General features: G+C 38.1%; 1 protein-coding gene across 4 annotated transcripts in view; it reads left to right on the forward strand.

Annotated features, from left to right (window-relative positions):
• LOC113113485 (alpha-1,3-mannosyl-glycoprotein 4-beta-N-acetylglucosaminyltransferase B) overlaps nt 1-20,420 on the forward strand; it is a 135,576-nt gene that overhangs the window by 66,904 nt on the left and 48,252 nt on the right. For 3 of the 4 annotated variants that reach the window (XM_026279681.1, XM_026279682.1, XM_026279679.1), the window contains exons 2-4: nt 11,701-11,880; nt 13,680-13,823; nt 14,785-14,918. In XM_026279681.1, coding sequence (XP_026135466.1) covers nt 11,701-11,880; nt 13,680-13,823; nt 14,785-14,918 — 458 coding nt within the window. Of the gene's footprint in view, nt 1-7,477; nt 7,670-11,700; nt 11,881-13,679; nt 13,824-14,784; nt 14,919-20,420 lie in introns of those variants that run through there. The other variant, XM_026279680.1, reaches the window with a different exon arrangement.

The raw sequence follows: 20,420 nt of genomic DNA on the forward strand, positions 1-20,420 counted from the left end.
GACAGGAGCTAGACAGGTATGTGTACAGTTTTCTCCCCAACGAAGAACCTCCCCGGATTTCCAGTCAATGGTGGGCTGATGTTGGATCAACCAGGGGCGTCCCAGGATGAGCTCAGCAGTAGACTCCTCCAGCACCAAGAATGAGATCTCTTCTGCGTGTAAACAGCCAATGCGGAACGTTAATGTGGGAGAGACATGACTGATTCGACCTCGACCCAGGGGCTTTCCTTGGATGGTTTGAACTCTGAGTTCTTGAAGGCTGCGGTGCTTGCGGACGTTCAGTTTTTGGAGGAGCTGGGTTGAAATGAAGTTCCCCGCTGAACCGGAGTCAAGGAGGGCTTGCGCTGAGACACAGATATGCGGGGTTAACAGATGAACCATGGTACGGTTTAAAGATTCCACTTTAGGAGGGATCTGAATGGAGCTTACCGCAGAACGTTGAGGTCGAACAGGACAGGAGCAGATGAGATGATTGTCGCTCCCGCAGTACAGACAGAGGTGAAGCTGGATGCGACGCTGGCGCTCAGAAGGAGTGAGATGGGTGGAGTCCACTTGCATGGGTTCAGGTGCTGGAGGAGAAGCTATGGGAATCGAGGACGGAGGACTGACAGCGGTAGATGGATTGTCACAGGCAGATAAGTGTTGTGAAACTCGAATGGTCTTTTGAATGAGGTTCTCATAAACTACCAATAGCTGCCGGATGTTCGGATTCAGGCCGTGGCGGAAAGCGGTAATCAGGGCCTTTAACACTGGGGAATCTGAATTCCAAAGAGAGTGTGCCCACTGGAGAGCTCTGCCAGAGAGTAGAGAAATAATAAAGGCCACCCGGGCAGAATCATCGGTAAACTGATGCGATTGCATTTGGAAATATAGTGAAACCTGAAGCAAAAAACCACTGCAATCCTCCGCCTCACCACTGAACGGCGCTGGTCGGGCCATGGGACTCGCAGAGGCAGCCGGCGAAGTAGCGGGTGTTTGCGGAAGTTGGTGTTGGCGTGCAGAGTGAAGGATTGCTTCGGGGATGGCGGAAGGGTTGTCCGGTAAAGATGAGAGGATTGACTGGCACACTGCTCGCACTAGTTCGGCAAACGGGTCTTGAGATGGATTCCCCCCAGGCTCCGTAGGATTCTGCATCTTTGGTCTGATCTTCTGTCACAGATGAGACAGGAGGCAGACAGGATGGTCAGTTTGAGAGTTTTATTCGCAGAATGCTCCGAACCAGATGGGAATATCAGAGTGAGAGCGAGTGTGGACCAATATCGATTTAACTGAACGATCTCTGATCACAGGAAGTGTAAGTGGGATCACCGAAGGAGGACTGAAGGCAGAAGAAGACTGGCCGATCTTTGAGGGTTCTCAGAAGATTTGCGGATTCTCAGGCGAGTGTCGAGATAGAGCCTGTAAGCCATGTAATGACGAGATCAGACGGAGACTGAAGGTTGAGAGTGGGTATATAAGGGTGAGCAGTGATGAAGGATAGCAGGTGACGGTGATGAGGATGAGGATGAAGAGATGCAGGTGATGACAATTAATATTCAGGGGATGACGAGCGAGTGGGTGGAGGGAGTGATGATGATGGTGTTGATGGTGGAATCCTGACAGATAAATCAGCATATTCAAATGATTTCTGAAGTATATGACACTGAAGATTGGAGTAATGATGCTGAAAATTCAGCCTTGCATCACATGAATAAATTATATTCCAGAGTATATTAAAACAAAAAAAGTTACTTTAAATTGCAGTAATAAATCAAATAAATGCAGCTTTGATGAGTGTAAGAGACGACTTTAAAAAACATGAAAATCCTACTGATCCCAAACATTTGAACGGCAGTGTGTGTGTGTATTTTTGCACATAAAGACATCTTTCTGTAAGAAATAAATATGTTGGAGGAAGTATGATGAATTAGATTTGTGGTAAAGCAAACTGATCTCTGATCACTTCTCCTGGGTAAAGTCCCTCTAATGTTAACGGTAATCACCGTCATTTGTGTGGTGAACGGCATCATTGTTCAAGAGCTTCCCGGCAGTGCAACCTACAGGACACACACTCAAGACCTGCCTGCTGCCTCATTCTCCTCCTGTGGGGAAGTGTGTGGAGAGAAGGCCGTAATGGAGCGGTAGTGTGTGTGTGTGTGTGTGTGTGTGTGTGTGTGTGTGTGGAGTGCACACTTCTGAAATCTGTTATTTATCACTCAGTTGGCTGCTGCTGTATGTGTGAAGATGTGGATGTGTGTAAACCCCTGTAGTGCATGTAAATGCTTAATTTTACACTTTGATAGTATTCGTATCCAATTTATAGCAATTCTCCATGGCAATTTTTGAGAACAGGAGCTTTAGATGTCTCTCCACACATATTTCTAGAAGCGGGGCTGTGAGACGCGCTGAAAGTGCTTTCTGTTGCTGATGTTTTAATAAGACGACTGTAACGTTGCTTCATAACACCTCAGAGTTTACAGCCTTATAATCAGCCTCATGAGATGAAACAATGAGCACGGCTCGTTAAAAGTGTGTGAGAGTGATCGTGTGTGTGTGTGTGTGTGTGAAGAGCAGTCAGACTGGATTTGAGAGTGATTTGATAGCGGCTCTTTTAGTTGTTTACTAAGCTGGATTAGAGCTTATGGCTTTTACTACTTAGCTGTGTGTGTGTGTGTGTGTGTGTGTGTGTGTGTGTGTGTGTGTGCGAGCTTAATCAGTGTGTTATGATGTGTAAGGGAGTGGTGCATTAGGATGGTTATTTTCATTTGGAGGATGATAATGTGGAGACGATTGTTCTGCTGAATGTGATGTGTTATGCTGTTAGATCACTGTTTGAACACACAGGGTTATTGGTTGTCTTTCACTAACTGAGTGTATGCACACACATGCGTGTAAACCCTGTTTGTAATTAAAGTAAAACATTTCTATTATCGCCAGTTTTAGAAATGCTTTGACTCTCTGTGATCTAAATTGCTTGCTTTTCTTCAGTTTTAAGTCTTTGATAAGTTTTAATCAGCTGGCAGATCCTTTTATACAATATTAATGGGAACACTTTACAATATGGTTTGTAGGGATATGCCGGTATCAAATTTTGCTGTTGCGGTTAATTGTTAATACTTTTATCACGGTATTACCACGGTATTGAAATTTAGTTTTAAAAAAGTGGTCATAATACAGTATAACAGGTTAAATAACTTTTTTTTCTTATCACAAAAATAACTAAACATTTAAAACAGTAAAGCAATACAGAAAAATATAAAAGTTAAATGTTTTACACATTAAAGTGCAAAAGAATTATAAAAACCAATAGGTATCACTTTACAGTAAGACCTCATTAGTTTACCTTAGTTAATGCATTAACAAGGCCTTGAATGACACGATGGTGTCGATGTTTAAATCATTTAAAATGAGAATGTAAATCTGCTCTCCCCGTTTTTGTTTGTAAGGAAAAATTTGATTCGATTTCATATCGCAATATATATCGCAGAAAAATAAGATATCACAATGTCATTTTTTCCCAATATCGTGCAGCCCTAATATTAACTGACTTGATACTTCTAAAGCGTTCATTAATGTTAATTTCAGCATTTTCTAATACATAAATGAAAACAAACTTGCGTCTCTTAATTTTATTTTATGAACCTGAGCTAACGTGAGCTATTAACTAACATTAACAAAGATTAGTAAGCATTGTAACAAATGTATTACTCTTTGTTAGTTAATGTTATTTAATGGGAACTAATTGTAAAGTGTTACCATGTACAAGCAAACATCCACAAGAGAGTTTGTATTAAAGTGATTTTACTACACTTGAGGGGGATATAGGCCCACGTTGCTTTATAACAACATGGTTTATGACTGCAATGGGACTGATTTTTTATGTGGTAGCACTGCTGTGATCACTTATCACTATCTCATCATGATATACGTCTCATGCTGTCAGATCAATGTGTTAATGTATTCCTGAAGAATACCCACTGCTACATGATGCTATGCTAATATCATATAAATATCTGCTTCAGCACAACGGCCAGTGTCATTGCATTTTAAGCCTGATCTTTTGGATATATTTCCTGTATATTTTAAGGGAATTTGTCCATTTTGTTTAATGCTGATGTTAGCATGCATTCTGCATGTGTTAGTGATTCTGATCTGTGATATGATCATATTGACACACACACACACACACACGTTTCATCTACTGTACTCATGTAAATGTGCAGCGGTTACTGTAACTCATTCGGTGCTTGTTTTCCTCCTGCATTTAGACCTCAGTGACCTTATAAACTGATACAACAGCAGCACATAGATGAAGAAATCATGTTTTATTCAGTTTTTCTTACACATCCGATTCATAAGATTAGTCAGAGCTCTCTCTCTCTCTCTCTCTCTCTGTCTCTCTCTCTCTCTCTTTGGTCTGTCAGTCATGTAGAGTCTGATTTCATAAAGCACTCAGTGAAGACATGCATGATGAAGGCTGAACAGAAGTGTCTCTTTTATATTTTAGAAACTCACTTGCCTGTTGTGATGTCATGTAAAAATAACCGTCTTAGCAGTGGCATCTTCAATATGATATGCTTTGTCATGCCATGTTATTTTCACAGTTACACAGCATAATTTCTTTGTTCTTTGCGACAGTAGCAAGAGTATTTAGAGGTGGAAAAATGTAATGATTTATGTAATATTTCATAAGTCATTTGAGAGCTTTGTTCCACATCCTGCAAGACATAAGAGGTGACAATACTGAAAGAAGTAAGCATGATGATAAAAAATGCGATGTTTAAAAATTAGAGCCCGACCGATATATCGGCCGGCCGATATTATCGGCCGATATGAGCTTATTGCATTTAAATCGGCATCGGCGTTAATAACGGCCGATGAATGATGAGAAACAGTCTCATGCTTTACTCATGTTATGAGTGTTGCATAGTTTACCCACCAGAGGGAGCTCTGCAGCTCCAGAGTTGACAACAGCGCCAGAAATCCACTAGCGAAGAAAGCGATCAGCCAAGCCAGCCACGGAGATTTTTTTTTCTGTTTTGACGGTGAGTCTGTCGTTCTTCATGTGAAATGATTTAGTTCATACACTGTATATACAATGATGTGGTAGTTCTAGCTAACGGTCCTATCATTATCACTTATAAATATTCTGTAACATCACTTACAGCCGCTTAATGCATTGCTATATTAGATTAGCCACAGAGCTAATACCATGTTTATCAGTGGAAGAGTGCGAACGTTAATAAGAGGTCAAACTATAACGTTATCGTTTAACTTATTCTAAATATATCTGCAGTGTTTCCCACATAATGACCGGGTAACTGTGGCAGGGGGGCAATGACTAGAAGTTATGTTCAGCGTGCCTCGAAAAAACAACAGCTGTTATGTTATTGAATGAATTCATTAAAAATAGGTCATTGCACTTACATCAAATCACAATATGGACGAATATCTGTAAGTATTAAGCCGGAATAGTCTTTTTAAATATGAATCCTGCATGTTCTGCGTGTCTCTGTTAATGAATGGCGCAGAAGCGCCTCTTCATTCATTAAACACACGTAAGCGCATTAAGCTCGCGGTGAATTCAGCGTCTGCTGTCTCACTAAATAATCACGTGAACACATGAACAACATCTCCAGAACTGCTCTGACAGTCACTTCATGAGCATTTGACCGTTTGATTTAAGTAAAAGCAGCATCACATCACATACACAGAACTGTAAATGTACGCCAACCCGTCAAAATAAAAGTCCAGTTAAAGACTGTTGTTCAGCAGAATGTACAAAAGCCTATCATAGACTCGATTACTAAAATATTCGATAGCTACAGCCTTATGTTATTCTAACGCTAATATAGCTTCCTTTTTAGCAGGCCCCTTAAATGCTTGCTATTAACTTGATTGAAGGTGGTTCTTCTCAAAATTGACAGCGGTGTGTTCATGACACTAACGTTAACCATTCAACTTCGACTAGATGCGTCAGAAATGATTAACCAGATAGGACATGTAAATAAATGTGAGCTGAACAAGCGCTTTTTTTATTTTATTTATTTTTATTTTTTACAGATTGTTTCAAAGCAGCTTTAAAGACATAACAGGAAAATGTTGTAATATTGTTAAATAGAAGTAGGTAATAGGTAATACCTATTGGTTGACAAATAAAATATATATATATTTCTCATTTTTGCCTATGTAGGAGATCCCTGTTTATTATAATTCTAATTCTAATGATGACACGAGTAATGATACATGGTGATATTATTAATACACATGCTTATTCTTTCTCTGTCTCTTTCTGCCCTACAGATGGCTGAAAAAGGGCATGCTGTAGCAGCAAAGTGTGGGACTACTTCTGCAAATACTTTAACTTTAGTATTATAATTTATTTACAGAACACACACAGACTGTTAAAACCAGCTTCAACTAGAAGAAAGTAAAAGTGTTAAATGTTTAAAATCAGGCTGTTTTTTTTATCATTAAAAAATATATACTTTTGATGTGCAATTGTTTAGTCATTGAGACTATAATCTAAGGCTTTTTTTTTTTTTTACATAATCTCTTCTGGAAAATGGTTTATACAGCCCACATACATAGAACAGGCAGATATTTTGCTATTGAATGTTGTGTAAGTGCAGTATATAGGAAATGGGTCTAATATCCAGTTTATTTTCAAAATCAAAATATCGGCTTATAAATCGGCTCTTTTCGAGTTAATATCGGCATCGGCATCGGCCCCCAAAAAACCATATCGGTCGGGCTCTATTAAAAATGACCTGACAAGACAAGCCACTATATGCTTTTGAGTTTGTTTGAAGTGCATAATATAAAACATTTTCATTTTATGGACAACTTGGGTCAAGCACATTTCCCATAGCAGCTACTCTGTGTCCTCTGCTGTTTTCCAGATATGTCTTTTCAATATTGTTATTCAAGTTACTGTACGTGACATGCACAGACGTGATCAATTAATAATCAAATTTGTTGTCAGCTATTTCCATTTGATTGATTATTTATTGCAGCCCTAGTCAAACATCATTCAAAGCTTGGATAAACAGAACTACATACTGAACGCATTTCTCCTGTTGAGCGCTTGGACAAGATTAAAGCCGTTTTTTCATAATCCTAGCCTTTCTTGTTGATGAACCTGAACTGAATTGTTGTTTTTATTATTTGTGGCCTCCGAGACCCCCGCACTGCTGCTGTGCCCTGGGAAAATGTCACTGGGTCAGTTTCTGTGTGCTGGATCTGAGCTGACCTGTTGTGCCTGGCCTTTCAAAAGCTTTCTGTGTGTGACCGCTCTACTGAAACTCAACCGCTGCAGCAGTGATTCAACAAGCCAAGGACTTTCTGTTTTCACCATTTACTCCCTTATTCTCTTTATGGACCTGTTAAAGATGCTGCTCATTCACACACGGAGTCAGCATTTCCATATTGTCTGCGTAAGGATGGATCATTTATAGGACTAGAGTGCCAGTACAACAGGATTGTATTTAGTACGTCATTCTTCCGCTCAGATGGAGGGAATGATCTGATTTCAGGATCTGTGTGGATTTTGCCCATTATGAAAAAGCCAGGCAGGAATCCAAGCCACTTTACAAAATGATACCAAAAAGAACAGGCCAAATGAAAGACAAAAATATACTCAATAAGATGGAAATTGAGAGACTCCAGGGGATTTCTGACAGCCTCAGAGGTACTGCTCAACATGACACGGTCTAGACTACACACACACACACACACACACACACACACAAACTGATTTACTTGACTAAATCAAAATTAATAATTCTGCATTTAGATTTCAGTTGTTTTTGTATAGCTAGTTATGCATACAGTAATCTAACCCTAATCCTAACAGAAAACCTTATGAATAATTGCATTCAAATAAAAATTATTATTATTTTTTTTAAATGAGGACATCTCTAAAAAGAGATTTTATCCGCAAAATATGGTTAATTAGGTACACACACACACAAACACACACGCACACACCATCACTACTCTTGTCTTTGGTGTCACATAATCCTTCAGAAATCACTCTGATATGCTGCTCAAGAAACATTTATTATAATTATCAGTGTTGAAGTATCTGTAAGTGCCACTCACATCTTCGTCAGATGTGAAAATTTCTTTTTCACTGTTGCATGGTGGTATCTTTTAGATAAGTCTCAAAAAATCATTTCAGAAATGTTCAAGCCAGCACAATTAAATGAGCTCAAAATATTAAGATAATTATAAGGATCTAAATGAGATAATTAAGCACGTGGGAGATGAATCTTGGAGCCCGCCCAATGAATGCAGTTTTAATTAGAATACATTTCAGAGCAGTGGAATTATCACAATGGGAGTATTTTTGTAAAGCCTTTCTAACGCTCTGGCATCACTGCTCAGGGATTTCTGTTTTTCAGTAATGAATTTCAGGATGAATTATTTTTGACCTGCTAAAGATGCAAACAGAAGAGAGCGTTGAAATCTGTGAAGTAATTTATTAAGTCACTTTGTGAGCTTTAGTAAATTACAGGCAACACTTTCTTTCATGCTTTCATGTCGAGCCCTTTTCTTTTCTTCTCTTCTGAAATAAACCAGCACATTTTCATGAAGGAAGGAAGGAAACAAAATGATGTTAGAGCGAATCAAGGGCAACTCCATTAGAGACTGATGGAAGTGTGAGATCTGACCTCTGTTCGTCTGGTACTCTCTCTCTCTCTCTCTCTCTCTCTCACACACACACACACACACACTCACACACACACACACACACACACAGACAGACTGTCTAAAGCAGCAGGTTGTCTCGCTCCGCCAGGTGTCATAATGGCCATGACTATGCTGTTAAATCGTTTTGACGACTAAACCAGGCTAAGCACCCTCACATTTTCACATTTCTCATCTGTATTTGTTTCAGCGTCAGTGTGCAAGCAAAGCTTGGCGAGATTTAATAAGATCTCTTTTAATAAGATGAACGCAGCCACATGCACTGCAGCAGGGACAAACACACATTGTTGTGTGTCCAGTTTACACCGAGACGTGCTGAGCTTGATCAAAGTCCTTTTTAAGCACGTCAGTTTATTTGGCGGCCATCCTTATGAAACGCCAGAAGCTATTTCCAGACAGGTTCTCAACGTAAATGAGAAGGGTGAATCTCATGAAACCTGTCAAAAAGCATATCCAGGACACATTTGACCCTAAATCCGTATGGAAAAATAAAAGGAATAATAATAAATTATATTAAGCATAATTAGAGTTTAACATTTAAAAAAAAAAAATTTTTAGTATCTAGTTTTGTTTTGTTTGTGGTGTTGTTTTGTGCAATTTTTTTTGTGTGTGTTTTTTTGTGTATGTGTGTGTAAATGGTCTTTTGTATCTTTTACTATCTGTCTTTGATCATACAAAAGGCTTAATTTCCTCTATGCAGCAAAGAGACCCTGGACCACCAAACCAGTCATAAGGGTCCATTTCTGTAAATTGAGATTTGTACATCATCTGAAAGCTGAATAATAATCTTTCCATTGATGCATGGTTTGGTAAGAGGACAATATTTGGCCAAGATACAACTATTCAAAAATCTGGAATCTGAGAAAAATCACTTTTAAAATTGTCCAAATGACATTCTTACTGTAGCAATCAATGTTACTAATCAAAAAATTAAGTTTTGATGCATTTACGGTAGGAAATGTACAAAATATCCTCATAGAACATGATCTTTACTTAATATCCTAATGATTTTAGGCATAAAAAATAAATCGATAATCTTGACCCATACAATGTTTTTTTGCTCTTGCTAAAAATATACCCCAGCGACTTAAGACTGGTTTTGTGCTCACATATATTTGATCCTGTACTATTACCTGTGTCTATTCCAATCCATCTGAATCCATCTCCTTTTGTTTATAATAATAGCCACTGCGCACATGCTGTAAAACATGTGTTTGTGTATATCTGCACACGCTCGTTATACGTGTGTGCCTCTGACTGAGCCACCAGCACTCAGCAGTAATCGAGTGTAGGGATCATAGTGACGATGTCATCAGTGCATCAGTGGATTATCTCACTCTATGGGGTATTATATGTACCTCTGCTCCCAGTCTGAAGTGTGGATTGGATTGCACTTGTGTGGAGCGGTGTAATTTCAGATTACACAAGGGCTTTGGACTCCGATGGCATTACGGGGTGTGTGTGTGTGTGTGTGTGTGTGTGCGCGTGTGTGTGTGGGTTGTGTGCTGAGAGTGGGCATTTCTCCCAGAAAAAGCCTGCCTGCTCAGGATTATCCCGCAAAGCATAAATCCTCATGATTCTTTTGTTTTTAGAGTTTGTTGAGAGCAAAGAAAGAACAGAAATGAGCTCAGTCAGATGAGAAAATGAGAAATCTTATATACCGGCAGTAGTGTCACTACACCGTTGAAAATGTGTGTTTCCTTCTGTCTCAGCTAAATACCCAGAGATGATAGTAAGATATTCATAGGTCAGTTTTCACAAAATAAACACTGATGACTCATCCTGACCAGCTCCACACATCGTCCAATAGCAGGAGCTTGAAGGCGTGAATATTAAAAATAGTACTTATGTATTGTTATGTGGTAATGTTATGCACACACTTATGTATGCATGCATTTGTTATTGTTTGTTAAAAAAATTATATTCAATTTAATATAAATATATTCATTTCTTAAATGAATGCACTCTATTAATAATGCTTTAAAATTATTATTATTATTGTTATATAAAAATACCAGCCAGGATTAAGACAGCTTGATCTTGTGCTGTGAGTTTCACATAAAAATACTGAGCATTACATTGGTAACCCTTAACAATAAGGTCACATTTGTTAAACATATTTAATGCATAAATTAAAATTAACTAACAATGAGCAATTCATTTGTTACAGTGTTTATTATTTTTTGTTAATGTTAGTTAATAAAATATACAGCTCAGGTCCATTAACTAACATTTACAGATACTACGTTTGATTTTAATAATATATTAGTAAATGTTGCATTCAAAATTAACTAAGATTAATACGTGTTGTTAAAGTATTTTTAATTGTTAGTTTGTTAACCAATATAGTTAAATAATGGAACCTTATTATTAAGTGCCATTACATTTACATTTTTATAGATTAATTATCTATGACACCTAAACAGATTAGTATTTTCTCTGTTTCTTTAAATGTATTTAAATGCACTTTAATGTTTGATATTGTGATCTGTATTTGAGGGTTGAAAGAACAGATTTGTATATTGACCTCTGGGGTCAGGAACATTGATCGCCTGTTAAGAAAGGTTATGACCCGAGACATGGAGAAAACGGGCAACCTCTCTGAAACACTTGTTAAAATCTCATGAATGACTGGCTGGTTACATGACACCAGCTCTATTCTCTCACTGTCTGAGAAAAGGGGGTGTTTAAATGTAAATAAGTGCAATTTCAGAAAAGAAGAGAGGAGGAGACTCAAAATATCCTCTCGTTTTTACACTTGTCATCCTTATTACAATCCGAAAAACAACCCTCTTGTTAAATATAAGCCTTTGAGAAACATGCTCATGGTCTGTGTTGAATTATTGGCCTTATTTATTGATTCATATCATAACGGTTCTTCTGACTGGATAAATGAATGCTGTTATAATAAATTAGAAAGCAAGAAGTTGATGAGGTGTGTTGAGAATATGCAAAAGCTGTTGCACTGTAAACCACCAATTAGTGTTGTTCTCTCTGCTCTGATTGTAGGTAATGTCGTAGACATTTACCAGCGTGAATTTCTGGCTCTCCGAGACCGTCTGCACTCCGCTGAGCAAGAGAACCTCAAACGCTCCAAAGAGCTCAACCTGGTGCTGGACGAGATCAAGCGAGCCATCGCTGAGAAGCAAGCGCTGCGGGACATCAACCGCACCTGGAGCAGTCTGTCAGGTCAGACACACAACACCAGCACATCCTGAAACAACATTTTTCCTTATTGTTTTCTTGTTATAACAACTTCATTTTCTCGTTATCTCGACATAACGAAAGTCATTTTCTCATTATAACGGAAAAAATTTATCGTTATCCTGACATAACGAAAGTCGTTTTCTCGTTATAACGACTTATTTTTCTCTAAAAAGTTACAAAACTGCGCCAGCAGGTGGCACAATAGACCTGAATATAATGGGGTGTTGTACACTATCCACTTTACTGTACGCGGACCTTCCTTGTGATCACTTTCATTTGTGCAGGATTGTTCATTACTGACATTCAATTAATTCATAAACGTTAAATGCTTGAATCAATATGATTATTTTGTTTATTAAGTTCTTGCTGGACGTGTTTCACAAACGCGTTCTCTGTCATAAAATAACTGCTTATCGAAACCAAGGTTGGCGTCACTGTATTCTGTTTGCACCTATATCTCTATTTGTGCTTCTTTTAGGCACATATTGTTAGTTAATAAGCAGAGATGTTCTGTTTATCGACAGTAGGATGGGATTTAACAATGTAGGCTATTTGTGATGTGCTTCTTTTCCTTATTATTAATCTTTATTGTTAAACATATTGATGAGAAATTTAAAAGAAAATTAAAAGTGAGTTTAATCCAAGAAGCTCTAAAAGATTTTCAAATAGTTCTGCATTCTTCTGAAGTGTTCGCGGTATTGCAATTTAAACATGTTAATTACAAAAACAGCCTTTATTTATGTACAGTATTGTAGACGTTATTACCTAGGCGAAGCAAGATTCGCTGTCATGTCTTTATAATGAGAAAACAAACTTTCGTACTGTCGAAATAACGAGAAAATTAAGTCGTTATAACGAGAAAACGACTTTCGTTATGTCGAGATAACGAGAAAATTAAGTCGTTATAATGAGAAAACGACTTTCGTTATGTCGAGATAACGAGAAAATTAAGTCATTATAATGAGAAAACAAGAAGGAAAAAAAATTATAATGCATGGCCGCTTAGAACTTCCTAATCAACCAATCACTGCCCTCTGATTTTAGGGGTAGATTGAGAAAATCACCTTTAAAGATGTCCAAATGACGTTCTTATCAATGCATTTTACTAATCAAAAATTAGGTTTTTATGTATTTACAGTAGGAAATGTACAAAATAATTTCATGAAACATGATCTTTACTTAAAATCATAATGATTTTTGGCATAAAAGAAAAATCAATAATTTTGACCCAGACAATGTATGTTTTGCTATTGCTACAAATACACCCCAGAGACTTTAGACTGCTATTGTGCTCCAGGGTCACATATTTGAAACTTATTTAACTATAAACCATTGCTTACAGCCAACTCTCATATGTGCTTTCATGAGCTAATACTAATCATAAGCGGCATCACATTATGAAGCTTGTGAAGTGACGGTCCTCTGTATTTAATTAATATTGATATATTTTGTATGTTTTGTGGTTTCGATGCTAAAACTTGCTTTCATTTGATTCGGTCTTCATTCAGCTTGTTTTTGTTAAGATTTCTGCTCATTCATGAAGGATCACATCATGCACAGCTGTCAGCTGTGTTTTAAAAAGGGTTTTTTTATGACTTTTGTCTTTTCATAAGGAATAACATTAAGCTGCCACTTCTATAAGCTAAATTTAGTATAAATGTGAGCATTGAAACATAAGCAAGTTAGATTTTATTATTTTTAAGACAATAGTAATTCATATCAGATCATGTGCTAGTAGGTTAGATCAGCTGACTATGACAGATGATTGTCATGTCTTTCAGATGAGACCAAGCTGAAACTGTGGAACGTGACCAGCAGTAAGAATGTCCTTCAGCTGCCCAGCATCTTCCACCATCTGCCGCACCTTCTGGCCAAAGAGACCAGCCTCCAGCCGGCCGTGCACATCGGCCAGGGACGCACCGGAGGTCAGCGCGATAATGTGTGATATCTTATGATAGTCATGCCACTCATTTAGGCATCATTTGTGGCTCAGATTCGATTATTAAGTAAACACAGTAGTAAAAAATAATTTATTTCAATTGTGGAGGATTGCAAAATTGAAGTCAGTTTTATCAAAGAATGATCTTGAAAAAGTTATACATGATTTTTTTATTTTCACGCTGGGACTACATTGTAATGCGTTACATGCAGGAGGTTTGTCAGTCATCCCTTTTGATTTTTTTGAAGATTTTTTTTTTTTTTATTGCAGTAACATTTTACTGTATGTCTGATTAATTAAATCCAGGATGGTGTGCATAAAAGACTTATTTCAGACCTTTTTAACATTATGGTACACATTTAGTCGACTGATTCATCATGCATCTATTATGTGCCTTGCGTGATGATGTAATCATTCTCTAATACCAAATTTAAATGAGACTCTAATGTGCATTTATGACCCTTTTTAGTGATTTTAGAGATATCTGAGCAGGCCAAGTGGAGTAGTTTGAAAAAATATGGCCTCATAAAAGTAAAAAATGCTCATTGATTGGGTCTTTGTGATCCTCTTACCCCACATCCGCCAAACGCTTATTATATCTTCACTCTTAAAATGCATTGTCTCTCTGTCTGACTCATGAAAAGATGTCGTACCTCTCTCATACTGCTCTCCATCTCCTGTCCTGGCTCTCTTCCCGGTCTGAGTGGACATTTCTCTGGGGTGCTGTCCAACACAGCCCCGGCCCCCTGCGGGGAGGAGACGCTCGCTGTCCCGCAGGCTCAGCGGGGAGCTGCTCTCCATCCAGCTTTAATTAGGACTGAGCTCTTAGAAATGCAAATGCACAGTCAGACAGGACTCTGTGTGTGGATGGTACAGTAAGCTTTAGTGGTGATCTGTCAAAGTGAAAGCACACAGGGCTGATTAGTGACTTTCTCTCCGTCTCTCAGTGTCGATAGTGATGGGGGTGCCCAGTGTGAAGAGAGAGGTGCACTCCTATCTGACGGACACGCTGAGCTCACTGATGTCAGAGCTGAGTCCGGCCGAGAAGGAGGACTGCGTGATCGTCGTCTTCATCGCGGAGGTAAGAACAAGAGTATAAGAATGAATTCACATTTTATGAGGAAGAAGCATTTTTCTTTAGCCCCTTTCACATTGCACATTAGTCCCTGAAAATTGCCGGATTCCCTTTTGTGTGAAAGCAACCACATACCGGGATTGATTCCAGGATTAATCCCGGGTCGGGGACCTAGTAACATTGCCGAGTTCAGTCCCGGAACGAGCACTGTGTGAACAAAAGCCAGAACTAATGCCATAAAGGGTGTGTCGTGTCTTTTTTACCTGTTTTTTAAGGCAGATCAGCCTATGTGCAAACTGTAATGAAGCAGAGATCAATTAGCTCCTCACTGTCCACGCTGAAGCCGAGATCGTTCGCCAGCTTAAAGGGTTAGTTCACCCAAATATTACATTTATGTAATTCAGTGGTTCCCAACCTTTTTCAACTCGCGGCCCACACAACCAAACACATATGTTTGCGCGGCCCACTTCAAAAAAATTAACTGACCCCGCTATTGTTGGGTTAATAACTTAGTACTCAGAAGCTAGATTTTAAACTGTATTTATTGAATAAACATGGACAAAAAAAAAAAAACTATCGCGATTTTTTTGATCAATTTTGCAATTGTGACACACACCGATATGCTTTTACAGTCATAAATGCATTCAGGATTAATTTTAAACATATTTCCAAAAGAAAACCAATCAGAGCTTTATCAAAAAGTTGTAACATCTCTAGAACAGACATAAGTCAAAATTATCACTATAGTGAAGATGTAAAAAAATGTATAGACTTGTGGCAAAAAAAAAAAAAAAAAATCCTGTATACAGGGACTTTTTTTTCTTTTTTGCCATGCATTCTTCATAGAGCTCATTAATTGTAGCGGTGCCTCAGGTGTTTGCAGTGTGTATACAGTAGGCTATGTGTTTGCAGTCAGCAGTGAGAGCGCATAAATATAACGCGAAAGCACATTAAAATAATGCACGAGTGCGAATCTCTCTGTTCGCACGCAGATTTCCTTTGCTCGTTCACACTTAAAACGTGTCTCCTCTCACTTAAACTGCATCCTGTTCACTAACAAATTCACTCTATGCTCATGTGTTGGACATGAATTATTTTCGCACATTTTTATTTCTAGCCTTTTACCGCAGTGAGAACGCTCTGATCCGTCAACATTGGCTCAGAAAAAAGGCGCATCACAGACAGTGTGTGAACCTGGAGTTAGGCATATGCCCAGTCTCTGTTCTCGCGCTAGGCGCAATGCATTCTGATTGGATCAGATAGCATACTACGGGAGGTCAGGGCCACGGAAAACTGTGCTATAAAGCGATTTAGAAATCGCGCACGCTCAAATCGTGATTTTAGGACGTTTCCTTTTAATCGCACAGCCCTAGAATGGACTGCAAATGAACAGAAAATAATTGGCGGCCCACCTGCAATACCACCACAGGTTGAAAACCACTGATGTAATTAATAACTCACCCTCATGTCGTTCCAAACCGTTAAGACCTCAGTTCATCTTCAGAACACAGTTTAAGATATTTTAGATTTAGTCCGAGAGCTCTCAGTCCCTCCATTGAAGCTGTGTGTACGGTCTACTGTCCATGTCCAGAAAGGTAAGAAAAACATCATCAAAGTAGTCCATGTGACATCAGAGGGTCAGTTATCTTCTTGAACCAGTTCACCAAATCGAACTGAATCCTTTGAAATAGTCTCCATTAAGCATTAATCCACAAATGACTTAAGCTGTTAACTTTTTTAATGTGGCTGACACTCCCTCTGAGTTCAAACAAACCAATATCCCGGAGTAATTCATTTACTCAAACAGTACACTGACTGAACTGCTGTGAAGAGAGAACTGAAGATGAACACCGAGCCGAGCCAGATAATGGACAATAGACTGACTCGTTCACCAGTCAAGATCCGGTTGCATCGGTTTTCGGATCACCAGTAGTGATGGGAAGTTCAATTCTTTTCTGAGGAGTAGTTCTTTTCGGACAGTTCGATTCAATAAACCAGTTGAAGAAAACGGTTCACCGGTTCTTTTGCGCTCGACGTAATGGCGTCATTGCCGATGATTGCAAGCCTTCGGTTTACCCGCGCTCATAACACTAGCACAGAATCAGTTCAGAATCAATCACCAAAAGAATCAGTTTGGTTCAGACGCTCTTTGTGTCAGACTGCTTCACGCTGAATCACACATGCGCATTATCATCAGCTCCTCGGTTCACCAATCGGACGCGTCTGATAGAAACGCTTCTTGACTCGTGAACGAGTCAGTCTATTGTTCGTTATCTGGCTCGGCTTGGTGTTCATCTTCATTTCTCTCTTCACAGCAGTTCAGTCAGTGTACTGTTTGAGTGCATGGATTACTCCGGGATATTGGTTTATTTAAACTCAGTGGAAGTGTCAGCCACATTAAAAAAGTTAACAGCTTAAGTCATTTGTGGATTAATGCGTATTGAAGACGCGAACTGTTTAAAACGATTCAGTTAGATTTGGTGAACTGGTTCAAAAAGATCCGGTTACATCGAATGATTCGTTCGCGAACCAGATATCACAAACTGCTTTGTTTTGAACTCTCTCTCACAACAGACCCGGAAGAGAAGACAATGCTGAATAAAGTAATAGTTTTTGTTATTTTTGAACCAAAATGTATTTTCGATGCTTCATAATATTCCAACTGACCCTCTGATGTCACATGGACTACTTTGATGATGTTTTTCTTACCTTTCTGGACATGGACAGTAGACCGTACACACAGCTTCAATGGAGGGACTGAGAGCTCTGGGATTAAATCTAAAATATCTTAAACTGTGTTCTGAAGATGAACTGAGGTCTTACGGGTTTGAAACAACATGAGGGTGAGTTATTAATGACAACATTTTAATATTTGGGTGAACTAACCCTTTAAGTGAAAGTTAACTTTATCCTGATATCGCGTGTCATTACGAGTTTTGTGTGACCATAAACTGTATGGTGTGAACGTATGCACATATTCCGGGGAATCACTGGCAGTGTGAATGAACCAAAATCTATTGATCCGGGAACAATTGCCGGGACACATTGCCCGTGTATTATCTGGAATCTCAGTGTGAATGGGGCTTTTGAGACCCAGAAGTGTTGATCTGTGTGTGTGTTTTGTAATCTTGTATCATACAGTATGTGGGTCACTCGCTTCTTGTTTTCTTATGACTTTACCTGCTTTCTCTATTACATATACATACAGCACAATATACGGCATGTGTAATATAATAGAAATCCATCTTTTGAATGATTGTATTAAGGAGCCACTGAATCACAGCAGTTTGTTCAAGATGCTGATTCATACAGTGTATAACAAAAAGTCTCTTTAAGAGTGAGTCATTGAATCATTTACCAACCAAATTCGTTTAAATGCATGTGATCCTGTTTCCTAATTATCTGCAATTATATTATGTTATTATAATCCTTTAGTACAGTCAAAAGTTTTACATATAGCATCTTTCAATGTTGCTCGACAGGAGACTTCCAAACAAACTGAAAGGTAGCCATAATATTGTGTCTAAAATGTAAGTTACTCAATGTTAACTTCCTGTTTATTGAATATTGTATAACAGCAAGGTCACACTAGTGTTTATGGTGTTTTCCAAATATCAGCACAGCAATGATTACCATGCTTATATTTGGGAACAACAGCATTCTTGTTTGTGTGGCAGTGCTTCATTAAAAACATGTCATCTGATTGTTAACATCTGATGTATCCGTTCTTTAAATAGCTTCAGCTTGTTTAGTTATTAGCTTGTTATGTAGCTAAAGACTTTTCTAAACTGGTAGCTTTACCATAGTTGATCTGCTTTAAGTTATTAGTAGTCTGTAACTTTAAGAAACTACTGTATCGTTGGTTATAACCCTGGCTCGTGTAGCTGCTAGCAGCACTGACCCGTAATAACACACCACTGCCCTTCTGTTCAGTCATTAGTCTACACAGCCCAATTAAGAAAAGTTGTGTCCCTAATGATGTTCTGTACACTGTGCACTTAGACTATGCACTATGTTCTCTACTGTCTAGTTTATGAAGTTTATAAAATTGTTTTGTCATTTAGTATCAGAGTCTGATATTATATAGTAGGCAAGTGGGCATATTTCACCTCAGGTAATGAAAACACATTGATATTCGATTTTTTTTTCCTATGCCCCATGAAACACATTACAGTTCGGAGAGAGCAAATTGTTAAAAGAAACAGCTTAATTAAATAATTAATTATAATTATAGAAATGATTACGACCAGAGGGCAGTTATATTTATTTTTATGCAAAATATATTGAATGAAATGGACCTGGTTCTGAATCCTGTGAGATTTTCTGTTATGGGCAGTGTTTTATTAGCCATGAAGTTATTATGAGAGAGCAGCGAAATGAGATTTGTTTTAGATAACAGTATATTTAACAGATGTACTGTGATAATTGCAGTGAAGCATCATGCTGTGTTTTTCCACACTGAGATGATTGTATCACAAGGTCATCATGCCCTAGACATACTGCACACTGTTGAGTGTGTTTGAGCCGTTTCACATTAATTAGCATCGACTGTCGTTCATAAGTAACTGCTGGCATTGAAATTCAGACTGTGTGTGTGTGTGTGTGTGTGTTATATATGGGTGGATGTTTGCATGCCTATTACTTTTGAGATCATTAAAGTACAAGCTATATATCATTTTATTGTAATCGAGTATGTAACACACACCACCAGACTGGAGTCCAGCTCTCTCTTCTGTTTCTTGCCTCATCTTTTTCTGTCTGGTTTGCTGTTCGTCATGCTAAAGGGAAAACTCGCCCAAAAACGGAAGATTTTGTGATAATTTACTCCCCCTCATGTCATTCCAAACCAGTTTGACTCACTTCCGCTGAACACAAAAGAAGATTACTGAGCTCAAACTGAGCACAAAAATGCAATTTGATGGAGCTGCCAGAAATGTGTATAGTTGTAATGTAAATCAGTGATATCTTTACAACAGAAAGCTTACATAAAATGCATATAAATATCAGCTGTCACTCTGTATCTCCCAATATTATGTCTTATTTTATATTCTTCCTTTTTTATTCTTAGTTCTTAGTAATAACATTTCCTTAAAAGCCTGATGGAACATATTTGATACTCGCATTTTACTTCAAAGTTACTTCAGTCCAGTCAGTGTTCATCTTGAAGTATTACTAATAATAATAATATAAAAGCTTTTCTTACATTTACAGTGCTTGTTAAAAAATTGGAAACATTACGATTTTGAAATGTTTTAATGAAGTGTTTTAGGTTCACCTACAGCAGAAACTAACATTGGGAAATGTTATTATTTTGAAAGTCAAATTTTCTGGAAATATAATTTATTCCTGTGATCGAAATCACAATTTTCAGCATTATTACTGCGGTCTTCTGTGTCACATGATCTTCAGAAATCATTCTTATATTGTGATTTACTGCTCAACAAACATCAGTGTTAAAAAAATAATTTGCTTTGAAGTTTTTTTTACAGGATTCATTGATGAATAGTA

This window comes from Carassius auratus, chromosome 14 (genome assembly GCF_003368295.1).
Source record: "Carassius auratus strain Wakin chromosome 14, ASM336829v1, whole genome shotgun sequence".
In the NCBI taxonomy this organism is placed as follows: Eukaryota; Metazoa; Chordata; class Actinopteri; order Cypriniformes; family Cyprinidae; genus Carassius; species Carassius auratus.